Source organism: Gastrolobium bilobum, unplaced genomic scaffold (assembly GCF_033153095.1).
Source record: "Gastrolobium bilobum isolate Gb01-03AN ecotype WA unplaced genomic scaffold, APGP_CSIRO_Gbil_v1 utg7782, whole genome shotgun sequence".
Taxonomy (NCBI): domain Eukaryota; kingdom Viridiplantae; phylum Streptophyta; class Magnoliopsida; order Fabales; family Fabaceae; genus Gastrolobium; species Gastrolobium bilobum.
In genome coordinates this window covers 13,265-35,663 of record NW_026899380.1, presented here as the reverse complement: position 1 = coordinate 35,663, position 22,399 = coordinate 13,265, and the positions used below count along the sequence as shown (strand labels likewise).

Here is a 22,399-nt window from a genome sequence, read left to right as displayed (position 1 = left end):
CAAGCGATATGGTTAGGTGTGATTGTATTAAGTAAAAGGTGTCATAGCTATCCTTGTTTTAATAGGTGTCAAGTTAGAAGTTGTCCTAGTGTTAATTTTGTTAGTAAGAGGTGTTAAGTTATTAGAAAGCGGTGGATGAAAAACGGTGCAACTTTTTGGCCAAGCTATATAAATAGTTGAATGTACTATGTGTTTGATATGAGTGAATAAAAAGAAATAGAATTGTTGTTAAAAAAACAAAGGTGTCGCAGCACTGTTGAGAAAAAGAGTGAAGAGAGGTTTTGTCAAATTTTATATAATACAAGTGCAGCCTTTTTGTTATTATTTTTCTTTCATTAAAGTTCCAACAAGAACATCAATTACCATGAAAACAAATTTTACGTTAACATCTAAAAGAATTATTCAGATTGTCATTACAGTCTATCTCCCATACAATATCAGATGTATTTTATTCTATAGTTAGAACTTAGACGTACTCCTCCACTTGCATTTCCATCATTCCACTCTTGTGAATCTCTTCTTCTTGGTCAACTTTATATTGGGGACTGGACTTATCAAAACCAATTCTACACTGACAGAGAAATAACCGCGTAGATCTTGATGGCTCTCTGCAATATGAAACATTAAAGTTGTAATCCAACTAATGAGGAAACTGTTTACTTATATCCTTTGCAAAAACAAACTTACAAAGCTCTTGTTAAAGTCAAATCTGGGATGGAAGAGTTGTCAACAGCTTCTGACACATAACAGTTCCTGGAAAATCTAGGAAAGCGTAATCCAAAAACTGTGATCTTTCAAAACTTGTCATCTTCACGAAATTAAAAGATTTGGTCCATGTTTCAAGCATATTAGGAACAGCAGGCAAAACTATCCTCTCCACTCCTAGTCGCATGAGTTTCTGATGAAATAAAAATTCAAGTCAGAAAACCATACTAAAGAAATTACTGAAACTGTGGATTTTTTACTAAAGTAAAGTTTGAGATTGTAATCAGTTTCAATACATAGCAGACAAATTCTACATCAGAACTGAATACAGACATTTTCAACTCCAGTGACTATATGGTATGGCAATCTCACAATTCTATAATGATAATATACAATATGGATGAAGTTAAAACGATTATATGCATAGTGATGAAACCTAAACTTTTAATAGAGATTGGAGTGTTCTTATGACTCAAAAAGGAAAAATCTTCCACTACTTTAGTCCTACCATGCTTTATGAAGTAGGGTGCTGAGCAGTTAAGTGATTGCCCAAAAAGAAAATTGCATTATATATGACAGAATCAATGAAGTAGGAAATATATATATATTTCTTTTTTAATTTTCAAGAAATCAATGTGTTCATACATAAATTTGTGTGCTTTATATATTACCTTTTCAAGCTCATCCATTAAAATACGACACATTCCAAGTCCACGATACATAAATCTGGTAGCTACGAGAGGTACTTCTGCTACCTTTCGTCCAAATATCCTAGAAAATGAAATGGCAAGTCAGTATATCATGAAATGTCTAGGTATAAAAAACTGCAACTAAAACAGGAAATGCAATTACATGATCTGCTAGATACTAATTAGTAGCATATCCTATACTCACCTAACAGTTGCCACACTAACCAATTCTTCATTTCTCTCCATAATTACAACATAGAAACCCTGGAAATTTGATCTATTAAGCTCCGACCTACAAGTTCCAAAGTACAAATATCAGGCGTTGGCTCAGAGATTATACCAATAATGCAACACAACTTAGAGAAAGGTATTACGATCACATATGATAATTTATACTTGTAAACAAATTCGTTAGTAATTGGTATGAATGTTAAATGAGTGAAGATTGCACACGATCTTTTCGTTTTAAATGTAACAAATCCCCATATCTATGAATCACCTACCAAGATTACCCTCAATCCCAAGAAAATAAATCCTTTGACATTGAAAACAAATGAGCACAGGAAGACAAAGAATTTTCCCACCAGAACCATCTTTCAAACAAACTACCAAAATCCCTTGCTTTACTCTTCAAACAATACTCCAAGCATCATTTAAATTATGAAGACAAGAGGTTTTAAGCATGAATAATGAGTGTGACACAAACACAATATGCTAAGAATTTTAAACATATATTATGAACATGAATTGAAGGATAAGAATTTTTGACCTTCTACCGAATATAACGTCATCCATGAGATCTCTGTTAGAGTAAGGGTTCTTTAAGGGCTCAAAACATTCATGCATCACTGAAAGTGCACCATTGAGTTTGCTGTAACTCTCTGCCAACAAGTCAATTTTAGTACCACCAACATCACAACTCTCAGAGTTGACACACTTCACTAATGTCCAAGTTAGGTTGTCGGCACCCACTAAAATTGGTTTTCCTAATAGTTGATGAATGCCTGCATATATCTGCAAAAAAAATATACACAAATAAATATTGAGTGTAACCAATGTCCTAAAAATATTTCTAGCAGTGTATACTGATCACACACAGCCTTAAATGTTTCATTGGCATTAAACTTTAACCTTTACCTATCACAAAATTCACGCATTGTTGACTAGCTAATTATCTATTAAATGAAAACATAATTGAAAGCAAGCCTAATCTGAATAAAGAGCTCATTCCTAGACTAGAAAGCATTAATTCTATTAAACCTCAGGTACATAAGAGGAAATAATGGTCAACAATTTAATATTGTTGTGATAAAAAATGGTAAAGTAATGCTTTCTAGGAATCTAAAATCTTAATAAATCCAAGAAAAGGCAGAAATCTCAATTCTTTAGGAAAATTATGATTAAATTTTTCGCAAACATAGATAGAAGAAAGAAGGGAGGTGGATATAATGTACCTGTTCACACTCTTCTCCACATAACCAATTTTTCAAATATATTCTTGATTTATCTCCTGGTCTTTTTCTCAGGCATCCAATGTGATCTGCATAGGGTTGACAAATATGACACTATAAGCATTACAATATTCATCAACATATGCATTAATGCACACAAAAGGAATTATCATCTTACACTTATGTTCACATTGAATGCAAGTAAGAAAATCTCCATCTTCAGTCCCTTGGATTTTGATTTCGTTGCAAATCCGGCAACGACATGATAGACAAAACCAGTCACCATCAGGGATATCCTACACAAACAGAACCAAGACCAGTTATTGGTATGAAAGTACAGAATTGAAGTAACCACAAGATAACATTTAATATGACATGATTGAGAAGGAAAACAATTAATATACCTCTAAACCAAGACACTCCATATAAAATGAAGGCGGGCATTTGTCACATAAAATAAGTTCACCACCATCATGACAAACAGAACAATTGTCACTTTCACCTTGACACAGATCATTGCATTGTTTTTCCAAAGCTTCCTCTGCCCAATTTTTATGCATTAGTTGTATCATGCAATCCAAGAGTGACCTACCATCCCTCAAAAAGATATTAGCACAAGGCCTGCAGTCATAACAGCCACTAGCATGAAATGCAAAGGCACCAGGTGTATATACATTCTGACAACAGCCACACTTGATTCCATCAAGAGTTACCCTCCCTTCAATGTCGTGAGTGTTCTTGCCTCCTTTTCCCCGATAGTAGACCTTAGATGTTGGCAATACCATGTTGCTTTCTATTAACCAAGACAAAACATTTTGATGAGACAAACAAGGGGAATTTACATTCTGCACCCTTGTAGGTAATCCATTCCTCTTGTGCTTTGGTGGGCAGGCCTTTGATTTCGTGTTGCGTTTATGATTTGTATTCCCAATTGGTAAACCACCTGGAGTATGTGATTCAGCTACATTTTCGACAGGATAGGATGCCCCAATCGGATGATGAACATTTTGGGACAGCATCCTGCTCTGGTGTTTTTGGGACAACACAGAATTCATGTTGGACTCCTTTTTCAAATGACTACAAACTTGAGGAATTGAATAGTAAACCTTCTTATCCTGTGTATTTGGTGACTTGTACCTGTATCGTCTTTGCCTAGGACAATTTTTGTGTATAGTCCACTCAATTTTCCATCCAAGATACGCTAGATGTTTTCTTACTTTTGTCTTCAAACCTTCCCTGGTCATCTTGCTCTCACATCCAGCTCCATATTGATTAATAACATTAGGACAAAATTCAACTTCAGATAGCACCAGAGGTTGCCAATATATGGACGTAGAGCGTCTACGTTTTTCACTTCTTTCATTTTGAGACTCAGGTTCTTCTACCAACACAATTTCTTTTTCTGATGCACCATCCACCAAAGGATTTGTATCATATTTCTCTTGAAGGAAAATGATGCTACCACCGTTTTGATCGGTATCTATCAAGTTCGTAGAGTCACCACTTTCCACAGGGCAATCAGATATTCCAATTTTAGAACCAAGTACATTACTAGGACTAGCATCACAATGAACAATATCAGTATGTTCAACTGACTCCAGCTCTGGTGTTTCTTTCAAGAAAGCAAAGTAATCACCAACTATCTCCCTTACAAGGTCTCTCCACAAGTCTTTCACATTACAAGTCCAGTCCCTTATTTTATCAAATTCCTTATGATTCCTTAAATCAAACCAAATTTGCTTAAATGAAACTCCAATATAGGAAAACTGCTCACACTCCTCAATCACTTCAAGAAGCATCCACTTCCCTCGTGGCTCCCAATTCCCAGTAGCTTCATTCCAAACTTGAGTGATCCTCAATTGATGAATTCCAATCTTCAGTTCATCACCCAAATCTGGGAAGAATATGCTCCTTTCCTCCATTCCATTGCAGTGATCAAATATAACACCTTCCCACTGAGCTTCCTCGTATAATGCATCAACACATAGACCAAATGGAAGGTCCCATACCCCGAATTCAATCAGAGGAGGCAGGGGTCTAATGAGCCCACGTTCATTGCAACCATCTGCAGAAGAAAAAGAAGAAGAACTACCACCATCCAAAACGGGTGAAACCTCTACCACATCCACAAGATGATTTGATCCACCTTCTTCAAAAATGTTGTCATATTTGACACGACGCTTCTGCTTCGCCCAGTCGATAACTATGCCTTGGTGCCATGAGCCCAAAAAACCATCTTCTATACTCCTAATCTGAAAATAAAGTAAATAAAAAAAATTAATGTTTCAATTTCTTTAACTGGAAATTTCAGATGAAAAGATCATCGAGTTCATGTTATACATAAAGTAGTAGAAAAAGAAATGCAAATGATAATAAGGGAAATACTGAGACATGAAAATAACATTGAATCCACGTAATGTTTTGTCATAAACAGTGCCAAAATTCAACACTTGCATGAACAAGGCTCGAGACAATCAAAGCAAACTGTGAATGGGAATTCAATCATGAAGCCAACAATCAGAAGGGTTTTCATCGTGGAAACATATTGTAACCATAAATTGACAACAAGACATCGAAGAGTTGTAAACATAACAGGACATCGAGGAGTTGTAAACAAAGATACAAACACAATAACAGAGAGCCCATAAAAACTTTAAAAGATTTATAAATTATTGGCGTAACAACAATAGACCAATTGTGTAATCCAAGAAAACAAACAACCCAAAAAATTACCTAAAAGAACACAGAAAAGTACAAAACAAAAGAAAAAATTGACCCAAGAAATTCATAAATAAAAAAGATCATATCTTTATTTAAAAAGAAAAAAGAAAAAAGAAAAAAACTATATAGCATTAAAAAGATAACAGACAAGTACAGAACATACAACGAAAATCACGAACCCAAAAATTCATGAACAAAAGAATACCATATCTTTATTTAAAAAAAAAACTATATAGCATTACTAGGAAATCAGAAAAGTAAAAAACATACAACGAAAATAACGACCCAAGAAATTCATAAACAAAAAAGATCATATATTCATTTTAAAAAAAACTATATAGCATTACCTCGACTCTCTCATTGACAAGAAGCTTTTTTTCCCTCTTTCCGGAACACTTAACATCTTCAACCGCCATTGGAGACTGATTCTGAGACACGACAACTTAAGTACAGTGTAACATTCAACCACAGTTCAGAATGAACGCCGTATATAACATACAACGAAAATCACGACCCCAAAAATTCATGAACAAAAGAATACCATATCTATATTTAAAAAAAAAACTATATAGCATTACTAGGAAAACAGAAAAGTAAAAAACATACAACGAAAATCACGACCCAAGAAATTCATAAACAAAAAAGATCATATATTCATTTAAAAAAAACTATATAGCATTACCTCGACTCTCTCATTGACAAGAAGCTTTCTTTTCCTCTTTCCGGAACACATAACATCTTCAACCGCCATTGGAGACTGATTCTGAGACACGACAACCTCAGTACAGTGTAACATTCAACCACAGTTCAGAACGAACGCAGTATATAACATACAACGAAAATCACGACCCCAAAAATTCATGAACAAAAGAATACCATATCTTTATTTAAAAAAAAAACTATATAGCATTACTAGGAAAACAGAAAAGTAAAAAAATACAACAAAAATCACGACCCAAGGAATTCATAAACAAAAAAGATCATATATTCATTTAAAAAAAAACTATATAGCATTACCTCGACTCTCTCATTGACAAGAAGCTTTTTTTTCCTCTTTCCGGAACACTTAACATCTTCAACCGCCATTGGAGACTGATTCTGAGACACGACAACATCAGTACAGTGTAACATTCAACCACAGTTCAGAATGAACGCCGTATATAACATACAACGAAAATCATGACCCCAAAAATTCATGAACAAAAGAATACCACATCTTTATTTAAAAAAAAAACTATATAGCATTACTAGGAAAACAGAAAAGTAAAAAACATACAACGAAAATCACGACCCAAGAAATTCATAAACAAAAAAGATCATATATTCATTTCAAAAAAAACTATATAGCATTACCTCGACTCTCTCATTGACAAGAAGCTTTTTTTTCCTCTTTCCGGAACACTTAACATCTTCAACCGCCATTGGAGACTGATTCTGAGACACGACAACATCAGTACAGTGTAACATTCAACCACAGTTCAGAATGAACGCCGTATATAACATACAACGAAAATCATGACCCCAAAAATTCATGAACAAAAAATACCACATCTTTATTTAAAAAAAAAAAACTATATAGCATTACTAGGAAAACAGAAAAGTAAAAAACATACAACGAAAATCACGACCCAAGAAATTCATAAACAAAAAAGATCATATATTCATTTAAAAAAAACTATATAGCATTACCTCGACTCTCTCATTGACAAGAAGCTTTCTTTTCCCTTTTCCGGAACACTTAACATCTTCAACCGCCATTGGAGACTGATTATGAGACACGACAACCTCAGTACAGTGTAACATTCAACCACAGTTCAGAACGAACGCCGTATATAACATACAACGAAAATCACGACCCCAAAAATTCATGAACAAAAGAATACCATATCTTTATTTAAAAAAAAAACTATATAGCATTACTAGGAAAACATAAAAGTAAAAAACATACAACGAAAATCACGACCCAAGAAATTCATAAACAAAAAAGATCATATATTCATTTTAAAAAAACTATATAGCATTACCTCGACTCTCTCATTGACAAGAAGCTTTTTTTTCCTCTTTCCGGAACACTTAACATCTTCAACCGCCATTGGAGACTGATTCTGAGACACGACAACCTCAGTACAGTGTTACAATCAACCACAGTTCAGAACGAACGCCGTATATAACATACAACAAAAATCACGACCCCAAAAATTCATGAACAAAAGAATACCATATCTTTATTTAAAAAAAAGTATATAGTATTACTAGGAAAACAGAAAAGTAAAAAACATACAACGAAAATCACGACCCAAGAAATTCATAAACAAAAAAGATCATATATTCATTTAAAAAAAACTATATAGCATTACCTCGACTCTCTCATTGACAAGAAGCTTTCTTTTCCTCTTTCCGGAACACTTAACATCTTCAACCGCCATTGGAGACTGATTCTGAGACACGACAACCTCAGTACAGTGTAACATTCAACCACAGTTCAGAACGAACGCCGTATATAACATACAACGAAAATCACGACCCCAAAAATTCATGAACAAAAGAATACCATATCTTTATTTAAAAAAAAAAACTATATAGCATTACTAGGAAAACAGAAAAGTAAAAAACATACAACGAAAATCAAAACCCAAGAAATTCATAAACAAAAAAGATCATATATTCATTTAAAAAAAAACTATATAGCATTACCTCGACTCTCTCATTGACAAGAAGCTTTCTTTTCCTCTTTCCGGAACACTTAACATCTTCAACCGCCATTGGAGACTGATTCTGAGACACGACAACCTCAGTACAGTGTAACATTCAACCACAGTTCAGAACGAACGCCGTATATAACTTACAACGAAAATCACGACCCCAAAAATTCATGAACAAAAGAATACCATATCTTTATTTAAAAAAAACTATATAGCATTACAAGGAAACTAGAAAAGTACAAAACATACAACGAAATCACGACCCCAGAAATTCATGAACAAAAGAATACCATATCTTTATTTAAAAAAAAAAAACTATATAGCATTACAAGGAAAGCAGAAAAGTACAAAACATACAACGAAAATCACGACCCAAGAAATTCATGAACAAAAGAATACTATATCTTTATTTAAAAAAAAAAACTATATAGCCTTACCTCGACTCTCTCATTGACAAGAAGCTTTCTTTTCCTGTTCCCGTAACGCTTAGCATCTTCAACCGTCATTGGAGTCTGATTCTGAGACACGACAGCCTTAGTACATCGTAACATCTTCAACCACAGTTCAGAACGAACGCCGTATATACCCGTATAACAAGAAGCCAAGAAAACGATCAAGAACGCCGTATATCACCGAACCGTATGACAAGAAGCCAAGAAAAACGATCAAGAACGCTGAAACCTATCAAAGAACAACAAGAAACTACGTTAACCAAACAAGCCCGGTTCTTGTTTAGCTGTTTCCTTTAATGCTTTGTCCGCAAGAAAAGAAAACACTCATTTCAGTCTCGCTCGTTGTTGTTTTATACTATCGGTTAGAGCTTCAAACCGTGGTCCTGTCCTCAGGCTATTATTCGCTCTCCTAAGAGCGCCTTCAATCAGGTTTAGATGTTTGAAAAGAGCGGGAGGGTGCACGTCAAATATTTTTATATTTATATTTTTTGAGTTAATCTCAATCCTAATTAATTCTTTTGAGTAGAGTTAGTTTCCCTGATATCCTACAAGATTTGATTATTATTTGAGCCAGCTGATTGTTGAAGAGGAAAAAAAAAATAGATACAATAATATCAGATAATAAATGATCGTATCGGAAAATTGATAATGGTATCTGATGAATTTTATTGATTGTTGGATTGAAGAGGTTTACTCTGATAATCGTATAGGTACTTTTTCTTCAGGCGTATACTTAATTGTAAATACAATTATACAACGGTGGATGTTTAAAAATTATTATTCTTATACCTTTAAAAATTTATTACTATTAATAAACCTACATAATAAGCTAATATTTAAATAATCTTTGATTTTTTTATAAACAAAATATGCTATTGAAGTATATTATTTATACATCCTTAATATTAATTAATTTCCTTTTTCGTTCGTGTATATTTGACAAGGATTTCTTTCTCTTTTTATTTCAGAATCGTTATTTTTTTTCTTTCATAATCACAAGTTTCACTATTTTGAAATATGTGTATTTACAAACAAAATTTGTCCCGCGTGTTGCGTCCTTTTTATTTATTTGTTTTTCATTCTGTATTTCACCCTTTTTCTGTTTCTTTTGATATCTTTATTCTATCATCTTTTCAAAAATATATATATAATGCAAAGAAAATCTGGAATAATCTCATGCATGAAAATTGGGCTTTTATTTCTTACATCAATTGAAAAATTCATGGTTTCCTTTCGATTGGTCTTTGACTGAATATTTTTAGTTTGTTTATTTTGACCGAATTTATTTATTTTTTGGTAGAAACTTTGACAGGATATTTACTTTGTGCATACATACATTTCACAATTTCATCGTAAATAGATGACATTATTTGTGTGCATCAATTGTTTCAAAAATTATTTGAAAACAATAATACATTATGTTTATCAGAATACAAACCGATCGAGGAAGTAAGATGAAATAAAATAATTATTATTTAAATTTTTATTTTTACTATTCATTTTTATTATGAATAAGTTTTTTTTTTAATATACATTTAGTGAGCCACTTTTTTTAAGATTATTTTTAGCCATCCGTTTTTATTATGAATAAGTATATTATCTTATACATACTTAATATTAATTAATTTCCTTTTTTATTCTAGTATATATTTTTTCTCTATATGTCATGTTTAAATAGTTAGTATCGTATGATTTGGTGATAATGTAAGATTGTAAATTATTTTGAATGTGATTATATTAAAATTAAATTCTTGTAATTATTGTTCACGCCAGATCGTGCCGCTTTTCATCCAAAAAGAAAAAAAAAAAAACAATTTGACAAGGTTTTATTTCTCTTTTTATTTCATTATAGTCATTTTCTCTATATCTCCTTTGTTTTTTTTTTTTTTTGGAACTTCTATATCTCATGTTTAAATAGTTAGTATCGTATGATTTGAGGATAATATAAGATTGTAAATTATTCTGAATGTGATTATATTAAAATCAAATTCTTGTAATTGCTGTTCAAGTGAGATCATGCCGTTTTTATTCCAAAATAGAAAAAAAAAAAGATTTGACAAGGTTCTCTTTTTATTTCAGTATAGTCATTCTCTTAGATTTGAGGAATTTCATAACCGTTTTTTTAATGGGACATGATCTGTTTACAAACTTTTTTGAATTTTTTTACAAACTACACTATATTCTCCCGGGAGAACATAGTGTAGTTTGTAAAAGTTTATATTCTTCCGGGAAAATATAGTGTAGTTTGTAAGAGTTTGTAAACAAAAAAGTTTGTAAATATAACTTGCCCTTTTTTAATTATCAAAAGTTTTACTAATTTCAATATCTGTATTTAGAAACAAAATTTGTCCAGCACGTTGCGTCTTTTTTATTTATTTGTTTTTCTCTTTGTATTTGTCTCTTTTCCTGGTTCTTTTCTTATCTTTATTTTATCTTTTTTTTTTAAACAAAGGTTTAAAATGCAAAGAAAATCTGGAATAATATCATTCAAGAAATTTGGGCTTTTATTTCTTACTTCAATTGAAAAATTCACTGTTACCTTTTCAATTGGTCTTTGACTGAATATTTTTACTTTGACCGAATATTTACTTTGTCCATATATAGATACATTTTACATTTTCATCATAAATAGATGATATTATTTGTGTGCGTCAAATGTTTCAAAAATTATTTAAAAACAATGATACATGATGTTTATCAGAATACAAACGGAGGAAGAGGAAATTAAATTATTTTATTTTATTTTTTATTATAGCTATCCGTTTTTATTATGAATAAGTTTACATTTTTTTATTCATTTCGTAAGACATTTTTTTAAGGTTTTTTTTTTTTTTTAACCTTTTAACAGATATATATCACCAGAAGTATATTTGTAATACTAATATCTCAAGTTGAAGATGGTGGTTAGGTAAAGCCTTTTCCAAGCTCTGGATTCAAACCGTTGAAATTGTATGTAATATTTGTTTAAGATCACAACCCACTTCTATTACAACTAATTGCCGTCAAATGTATTACAAACAAACATTGAAAAGAATTAATAAAATAAATTATTATAATAAAAAACTCCAAAAAAGTAATATATATATATATATATATATATATATATATATATATATATATATTGAGAAAGGTTATACTTACAATTTTTTTGTTACAACTTCTTACAACCATATCTTAATACCGTTGATTTTCGTCAATCAACGGTTATGATTTTCTCAAATTAAATTCATTAATTAATTATTAATTCACAATAAATGATAACCGTTGATTGGCGAAAATCAACGGTGTTAAGATATGATTGTAAGAAGTTGTAAAAAAAAGATTGTAAGTATAACTTTCCTCATATTTTTTTACAAATTTTTTATTATATGTAATGCACAGACTGATAGACCTCAACAAAAAAAAAATATGATCATCCGTTGTAATATGATGCTATTCTATAAAAGATCTGTTCCCCATCTTACAAGATATTTTTTAGATGCTTCTTGCTTGCTAATTTCCCTAGATCCTATGATTTTGATATCTAGCATGAGAATCCACTGTTTTTTTTTTTTTTTTGCATTGGCCTTTAGATGCAATAAAGTTATTTTGATATCCAAAAAAATGATATAATATTATGTTTAATCTAAAGAATGAAATTGTATAGAATAAAAAAAAAATTAATATCAAGTAATAAATTGAAATTACAATTGATACAATCAAAAATAAAATCACTGTTATTAAGGTAATGAGTCATTGAGTTACTGGCCGGACCGATGGCCAGTGGGTCACTGGTTGAACCGGTTGACCCGGATATATTTTATATATAAACTAGTTAATTACCCGTGCCGATGCACGGGAAAAAAAATTGGTTTGTTTGACGTGGTGGGTCGGCCCTCCGGGCCGAACTCATTTTGTCAGTATTTCAAAGGTCCCAAACAGTCATTTTTTTAAATAACAAAACAATCATTCATTGTTACATTAAAAATAGGAAAGAAAATAGGATAATAAAGGTCATATCTTTGAAGATAGATAAGGAAAAGAGACGCGAATAAATAGTCATTTTTTTGTCTTTACCTGTACCATACAACAAAGTTATATCTTTGAAGAAAGAACCCAATATACTATAGCAGTCTTTGAAATACTTCCTTGTAAACTATATTAAGGGTACTATTCGTAACGCAGCCATTTTCATCAAGTATCAATATCTTCAATCCATGCTTACTCTTTACTCTAGACAGTGCCACATATAATTGCCCATGAGTGAAGACATGCTTAGGGAGATAAATTGCAACATGTGAAAGTGATTGTCCTTGACTCTTGTTGATAGTCATGGCAAACGATACAATCAGGGGGAATTGTCTTCTTTGGAAATTTACAGGAAATGTATGACTCGATGGGCTCATCGTCATTCTAGGGATTAACACAGTTTCCCCTATATTGCTTCCTGTAAGTACAATTGCCTCAACAACATGATTCCCTAATTTTGTAATAAGCAATCTCGTGCCATTGCATAAACCTCTCGACTGATCAATATTTCTTAATAGCATTACTGGAACTTTAACTTTCAAGATTAATTTATTATCAGGAATCCCTGAACATGATAATGTATTTAAGATCTCAGGGGTGATTTCATCATCCTCAACAGAGGAAGTCCCACCTTGCTTAAGAATTTTATCCGAACTCAAAAAAGTCCTTTCTTCACCAGGAATCATAGACATTAGGTGCTCGCTTAGCATAGCAACATCGGACAATTTAGGATGAGATTCATTAGCATATTTGTTCATGTTTGCCTAAGTCTAGTAGTCATGTCATGTAGTTTATTTTACCATTTGTATTTAAGTTGTAATATTGGAAGATTGTAATTAAGTTTAATTTGTAAGTTGTAAGTTGTAAAGCAAATATTGTAATTGTACCTTGATGCATGACAAGTTATGATGGAAGGGCCTTAGGCCTATTTTAGATGATGATTTCAAGTATGATGAAAAAATGCATGAAAGTGATGTTAGTGATTGCAACTATTTAAGAATGATTAAAGTGAACTATGTGTCTAATAACTATAAACTGGATTGGGTTGTAAGTGCCCCAAGGTACAATTAAAAAATGCATTGTTGGTCCTTGTGTGTGCCACCCATTGGATTATTACTGGATTATTATTGGATTATTAGGTACAATTGAAGTACTTTTGAGTTGCACAAATTTGGGGATTTAAGGAAAAACAAAGAAAACTCTGGCGAATTTTCTGTAGAATTGGCAGATTTTAGGGGAACTTCGGGAGAGTATATCTCCCTCCACAGAGATCCAATAGGGACGTACCATACGCCATTTTGAAGGTTGAGATGTCCTCTACCTTGTGTCACAATTTGGGAAAAGTCTGTGTTGGTCTTCGACCTGAAACAAATGGAGGAACGCATACTGCTCATGTGCCTACTGCACATGTGGCAGTTCTGGACCAGTTTTGGGAAATTAATTCCCGCTTCATTTCTCAGTCAAATTAAGCGTATGATATATCAAATCGAAGATTGAGGTGTCTAGTTTATTGTGTAAAATTTTGAGGGCAATTTTATTAGTGGATTCAGTGCAGTAATTCAGAGAGTGAGAGAGGTTTTGAGCTGTTTTGGGGTGGGTTGGCTGTTTCGCTTATTCAACTTCAAACGGCGAATACCGGTACGTAAGGGGCTGTTACAATTAACCAAATTAATTAGGTTTTACATGTATTAAATTTATGTATACAACACGCTTATGTGACACTTCTAGCGCACCATAGGAGTAGAAATGTAGGAAATGTAGATAAAAAATCTTGAGCCCTTTAAGGTGGAAAACCGTATGGGTAGGCTTGGGAAGCTTTGGAAAATTTTGAACTGTTGCTCACATTTGCCTTATGATTTTTTATTCGGTTAAATATTGTTGGTAAACTGCCTTTGGATTTGACATGATGGAATTTCTGCTCTGGGAAGTATTTGTTATTCGGCAGCTTGGTATAATATCAAGGATCTTGAAATTATGTTTTTCACAAACAATAATAAATAATAATTGAAGAAAGATTATGCTTACTTCCTTACCTTCATTATTTGCAAAATCTTGATTACTTAAAGTTAATGCTTTAACTTCTTCAATTTGCTTCAAATTTAAAAAAGGGAAAATTTTATTTTCACGTGGTTTTATAATTTATCACCTTATCCCCTGGTGTTATAAACTCGTCGTGTAGATCCATTGTGCTTAAATAATTTATCATTTAACCTCATGTGATTTCAAATTTTCACTTACAATCATTGTGATTACAAGAATATATCACTTAGACCCATTCTGATCTTATAAATATAAAAATATTTAATTTTTCTAAATTTTATTTAGTATAATTATAATATTATCAAATAAAATTATAATTAATTTAATAATAAATATTAAATTAAAAATTATTTGAAAACATATTTTGATATTAATTTATAAATTATCTTACCTTTTTTATCTAAAAAATATATTATAAAAAATTAAAAATTATAATTTACATATGTATTATCAAAATAAGATATTCACTTTCTTTAGATAATTTTATAATGACATGGGATAAAAAATAGATAAAATAGAATCATATTTCATTTGAATTGATTTTCATGATAAAAATAAGTCAATTTTTTGAAAATTTATTTTTATTTATTTGCTTTAAATGCATTAGATGGGGATATAAAATAAAGAAGAGAGAAAATAAGATTTTTTTTATTTATAAAATTATAAGGACATAATTGATATTATTATTAATTAAAATTAATTTAAATTTAAATGAGTAATTTATATAATTCGGTACTTTATAATTTTAATTTATAATATGATAATAATATAAGATAAAAGTTAAGAAAAAAAAATGTATATATAAAATCTCAAGAGATCTAAGTGATATATTTTTATAACCATAATAAGTGTAAGTGAAAATTTAAAACCATATAAGTATTAAATGGTAAATTATTTAATCATAATAAATTTAAAAAACAATTTTAAAAATAAAGTAAATCAAATAATAAATCAGAAAATCACAAGAATTTTTTTTCTATTTTTTTGAAATCACAATAAATTATTTAAAATCACAATATATAATAAATTATGGGCCCAGTTCGTGTTGCGTTGGTGGTAGTGTGTGCAGGGGTTAATACTAGCCATAGCCACCCTTATAACTAATACTCCTCTTTCGAGGAAGCCGAAAACCTTGTGCATCAGTATTACATACACATACACATACACATACACATACACATACACCATCACCGTTGTCTGCTCTTTCCCACTTTCGCCGCGTTTCCACTTTGCAATCAGAAATCGAAGCTTTTGTTTCTCAATATTCAAGAATGACGGAGAGTTTCTTGATCAAAACAGAATTATCCGACTATGGCTTGGATCCGGAGCTCAGCTTCGGGATTACCTTTCGAAGAATAGTGAGTTTCTTCGTCACAATTTTTTTTTTTTGCTTTCGTACGGCCTTAGAAACTCGGTCGGTGGTTCACGCGCCGCTTGAAAATTCGGGATGCAAATCAGATTACGCTTGATGATTTTGATATGGGCTTCTTTTTTTCTGTTGGTGTCCTTTCTACCATTTTTCCCGTGTCATGCAGTTTTTTTTTTGTTTTTTTATTATTATGGCAATTTTTGTGGTCTATTCTTTAAAGTCTTGATTTCACATTTAGGTGAAGGATATCAACTTTTTCCCCATCCACATTCAACTATTTGTATTCTTAATCCTCCGATTTTGTTTTGGTCTTGAATACAAATTTTGTTTTAAATGCAATCACAAAATCCCTTATATTGATCCCCCTCTTCCCGAAATTTATTTCCTTATTCTGCTTGAGAGCTTTGGCATCTTTATTCTTTGGGCTTATAATTAAATTAATAATAAATATTAAATTAAAAAATATTTGAAAATATATTTTGAAATTAATTTATAAATTATCTTACCTTTTTTATCTAAAAAATATATTAAAAAAATAAAAAATTATAATTTAAGATAAATTACATATGTATTATCAAAATACACTTTCTTTAGATAATTTTATAATGATATGGGGTAAAAAGTAGATAAAATAGAATCATATTTGATTTGAATTGATTTTCATGATAAAATAAGTCAATTTTTTGAAAATTTATTTTTATTTATTTGCTTTAAATGCATTAGATGGGGATATAAAATAAAGAAGAGGGAAAATAAGATTTTTTATATTTATAAAATTTTAAGGATATAATTGATGTTATTATTAATTAAAATTAATTTAAATTTAAACGAGTAATTTATATATTTCGGTACATAATAATTTTAATTTATAATATGATAAAGTGTAAGTGAAAATTTAAAACCATATAAGTATTAAATGTTAAATTATTTAATCATAATAAATTTAAATAACAAGTTTAAAAACTCGGCCTTAGAAACTCGGTCGGTGGTAGTGTGTGCACCATAGCCACCCTTATAACTAATACTCCTATTTCGCCGCTTGAAAATTCACATTCACATACACATACACCATCACCGGGATGTTTCAATATTAGACTATTGACTATGGCTTGGATCCAGGAGCTCAGCTTCGGGATTACCTTTCGAAGAATATTTTTTGATATGGGCTTCTTTTTTTCTGTTTGTGTCCTTTCTACTCTTTTTCCCGGGTCATGCAGTTTTTTATTATTATTATTATTATGGCAATTTTTGTGGTCTATTCTTTAAAGTGATTGATTTCACATTTATGTGAAGGATATCAACTTTTTCCCCCTCCACATTCAACTATTTGTATTCTTAATCCTCCGATTTTGTTTTGGTCTTGAATACAAATTTTGTTTTAAATGCAATCACAAAATCCCTTATATTGATCCCCCCTCTTCCCGAAATTTATTTCCTTATTCTGCTTGAGAGCTTTGGCATCTTTATTCTTTGGGCTTATAATTAAATTAATAATAAATATTAAATTAAAAAATAGTTGAAAATATATTTTGAAATTAATTTATAAATTATCTTACCTTTTTTATCTAAAAAATATATTAAAAAAATTAAAAATTATAATTTAAGATAAATTACATATGTATTATCAAAATAAGATATTCACTTTCTTTAGATAATTTTATAATGATATGGGGTAAAAAATAGATAAAATAGAATCATATTTGAATTGAATTGATTTTCATGATAAAAATAAGTCAATTTTTTGAAAATTTATTTTTATTTATTTGCTTTAAATGCATTAGATGGGGATATAAAATAAAGAAGAGAGAAAATAAGATTTTTTATATTTATAAAATTATAAGGATATAATTGACTTTATTATTAATTAAAATTAATTTAAATTTAAATGAGTAATTTATATATTTCGGTACATAATAATTTTAATTTATAATATGATAATAATATAAGATAAAAGTTAAGAAAAATAAAAAAAATGTATATATAAAATCACAAGAGATCTAAGTGATATATTTTAATAACCATAATAAGTGCAAGTGAAAATTTAAAACCATATAAGTATAAAATGATAAATTATTTAATCATAATAAATTTAAATAACAAGTTTAAAAATAAAGTAAATCAAATAATAAATCAGAAAATCACAATAATTTTTTTTCTATTTTTATTTAAAATCACAATAAATTATTTAAAATCACAATAAAATCACAATAAATAATAAATTATGGGCCCAGTTCGTGTTGCGTTGGTGGTAGTGTGTGCAGGGTTTAATAGTAGCCATAGCCACCCTTTATAACTAACTAGTGTATTACCCGTGCGTTGCACGGAGAAAAAAAAACCGATTTGTTCTCTTGCATCTTACTGTCAAGATCTGCCATTCTATAATTGAAATTAAATTTGAACCTTGGAATTTCCGCTATACTAAGCTGTCAAAATTTTCTTTCCTGTGATTGAAATTAAATTCCAATTTATGGCCCGTTTCTGTACTTGTTGTGTAATCTGATTTTAGCATTTTCAAGTGCTTCAAGGTCTCATAGTATTGGATTAGTTTTTGAAACTGTAAGCTTACTGCTATGTTGATCTATTACTGATTATGAAACTTAATAAGGAGGAATTAATTGAATTCTACTTTACAAAATTCTGCACAAGAAAGTTACAAAGGAAAAATTGCAGGGAAGTGTGATTAGAAATGGATACCTCATTGCGTGAGGACTTGTGGTTTATAGGACTCACTGGTTTCATTTAGGCATGAATTGCTAACTTGAATGTGCTTCCTTGTCTTGTCAGGAGTTGATGCGTAAAACACTTATTGTATGTCAAATTTTATAGTTGGTATTTTATACTCACTTTAGTGACAAGGTCTGTCTTGTAAAACTATTATATACTTAAAATCTTAATTGTTGGGAATAAAACAGTTCTATGCATGAGTGTGTTGTTACAGGAGTAATTAGTACGAGAATATGATAGATAAGCTGTGTATAGCAAGTAGGTGAGGAAGTTTGGGGACAAACTTCGAAACAAGGTGAGGAGAATGTAACATCCCGCTAATTTAGGGAATTATATAAATTTTAGTTAGGAACATAGAAGCTTGCTTAGAACTCGGTGTACATTTATATATATATTTATTTAGGGTGGACTTATTTTAATTCATGAAATTTATGTTAATTATAATTTTGAGTGAGTGAGTAATTTAGGAAGTTGAAACACTAGTTAAGAGGATAGGATAAGCTTAATTATATATATATATATATATATATATATATATATATATATATATATAAGTTTTTATTTATACTTGAAGGACTAGAGAATCACCAAGTACATGAACTTTGGGTCATTAAGAATGGAAATTGGACTTCACTTAACCTTTATGGTTCGACCCAAAGGCCTTAAGAGAAGGATTTAGGTAGCCCAAAACTTATAACCCATCCACTTTATTATCCTAAGGAAATCTGAATGTATGCTCCCTATTGGTCCACTCCTTATGCATGTATTCCCATTGGTTGAAAACCACCCCCTTGTCCTAACCATTTCACGCAAGAGCGCTCATGAGAGAGACATAGGCTGAGGTATTGGCAATTAATTCAGAATGTTAATTAATCTTTGATTCTCTCTTCTCTCTTGGCACTTCACTGTAACAAAATCAAACCAGAAACCTTAAACTCGTAGAAACAGAATCCAAAACGTGTCTCGAACATCAAGCTGAGTTTATTCCCCTGTTCACCGTTGGTTGAACTCCCCACTGCCCAGCTTGCATGTCCGTCTCATCCCCATTCATCAACTCCACCAAGGCCGTGAGCCTCTTGAGAAGAAGATTATCACTTAAGTCCCATGGTCATCCCTTCCCATTCAGCCGAGCGCTCATCAACAAGGAGGTGAGGAGTTCTTCGTTGTTCCTGTCCTTTCTTCCTCAGTAGGTTCTGACCGAGTTTTCCTAGGATACCCATTGACCTGGTTCGATTTGGTGTTGCTTCCATTGCATGCAGATTGGGACCAAACCCAGCATCGTTCTTCTGTTTTTTTGTGCGCTGTCTAAATCAATTCAAGAAGGTAGGATGCTTTCTTTACCCCTCTGTCTCAGTTTGCTATTTTTGATTTCTAAAGGAGTCTTCCCATTGCTTATAGCTGAAGATGTCGATCTTGGAGAGAAGGAGTATAAGAAATTAAGCACAAAATGTAATAATTGCCCCCTTGACTGAACGGAGTACATAGATGTATCTTTTAGGAAGTAAGGATCAAACCTCTAGCCTTTGCACTCACTGTTCGGCTGTTGCATGTGTGTTATGCAATGTCAAGTTTTTCTGTTATTTTTCCTGGTTACTGTTCGCGTGAACAACCACGAAAATAGTATGGGTAAATTGAAATTGGTTCCTTTGGGAGCTTGAAATAGAGCTCCCCAACAGCCTTGAATCGTTCTTGAAGTGAACCAAAAATATTTGATCTTGCATGTGTTGGAGAACCGAATACAGCATGCTAAATTGGAAATAGTTTTTTATATTGATTGGGCTGCCCCTTTGATTAATGTTACGGATCTAGCAAGTGTACTAGTCGTACAAGTAATAAAATGATGAGTAAAGATCGTTCCCACGAGGATTTGTGTCAAGCACTGACTAACCATATGTATTTGAGTTGAATCAAATGAAAGATATTTTTTTGCATAGATTTCTTGTCACCAGAAACTACACTGAATTTAATTAAAACTTGATAAATAAATAAAATGTAAATTATAATGTAAACAAGTAGTCAGATGTCATTTTCCCTCAAACATGAATTTATAGATGAACCAATTTCCATTATGAATTATCTACTATGTGATGTTGATCAACCTTTTTCTTATCATCTCAAGATGTAATCCTTTACTACCCTGATAGACACATTAATCAGAAACCCCAATCCCTTGGTGATTCCTTTCTTAATACATGCATTAATTACTAAGGTCTTAAAATCACATCAGAATCCTAGCATCAATCCCTTGACTACTAGAACACTGATGATGAAGTTGTCAAAAATAGAGAAACAATGTAAACATGTCTGTTCTACACTATTCCTCAACATGAAGAATTAATCAAGACAAACAATCACATAATAGATAAACAAAACATCTAATTAACCATTCATAAATTCAAACTTGAGTTCCATTGAATCAGACTACAAAGGACTCTACTCAGACATAATACAAATAATAACAAGAGAAGAAGAAGAAAGATCAAACTCCATTGTCATTATAGTTGAGTCTTCAATCTTAAAGTACAATTACATGAAAGTATACTAACTATTACAATACTAAGTCCTAGGAATTTGGAAAGTCAGAGAAAATGAGGAGTCAGATCAGATCTATGAAAGATCTGATCTGATCTCCCTTCTCCTAGTGCGATGGGAAAAGTCAGAATGAGATATGATAGGATTGGATTGTGTGTGGAATTATGTCAGAATGTGAAGGCCCCTTGTCCTTTTATAATTTACAAATTACAACTGAAAACTGACATGGGCGCTAAAACTCTCATTTCTGGACGTTTTAGCGCTCAACCTTGACGGATGCCCAACTGCTTTTAACTGTCTTGGGCGCTAAAACGCTCAGTTTTGGGCGTTTTAATGTTCAACACCAGCATCTTTTGTGCAACAGGGCGCTAAAACGCTCAGTTTTGGGCGTTTTAGCGCCCAACACTTAGAATTTTCCCATTCTTCAGAATCTTCTTCCTTCTCTCTTTTGCTTCTTGAGCTTCATTTCCCTACAAAAACAATGTAAATTTTCAACATAAGCTTCAGAACTTGTATTTGAGAGATTTCCAGGACATTAACCTCTTTTCCATCCATTTAATCACACAAATTGATATTAATTCATGCTTAAAAACCTGATGAACTAAGGGTTCATCACAATTCCCAGATTTGAACATTTTTGTCCTCAGCAATGAATTAAAACAGAGAAGGACTTGAGATTCTTTACAGATGAAATTCATGAGGATGGACTTCAATTAACAAAAGATCAACATTTCATGATACAAAATTATAACCATGCAATCTCTTATTTCCTATGATTTGCCCAACATCATTTGTGACTTTTCAACAGATCAGTAAAGATAATATACAGAGACTTCCAAACAACAACACCCCCTCACTAGGAACTTCTCAAAAATTATGAGAATTTTAACACTCTTGAACACTAGTGTTTAAGGCTGTACTTATCACTCACTCTTCACTGCACTCAAACTACCATAGGCTTGCCCATCTTCTCACTATTCATAGTAACAATGATCCATAAGGTAGA

The 22,399-nt window shown here is 31.4% G+C and overlaps 1 protein-coding gene across 1 annotated transcript; it reads right to left on the bottom strand.

The window, feature by feature from the left end:
* Window positions 1–466: 466 nt before the first annotated feature.
* Window positions 467–8,774, bottom strand: LOC133290046 (uncharacterized). The gene is given in 13 exon segments (XM_061488100.1): window positions 467–606; window positions 661–898; window positions 1,377–1,476; window positions 1,600–1,686; window positions 2,164–2,408; window positions 2,849–2,934; window positions 3,024–3,141; window positions 3,250–5,097; window positions 7,256–7,330; window positions 7,591–7,671; window positions 7,924–8,004; window positions 8,261–8,341; window positions 8,706–8,774. Coding segments are annotated over 13 exon segments (3,249 nt in total).
* Between the last annotated feature and the right edge of the window lie 13,625 nt (window positions 8,775–22,399).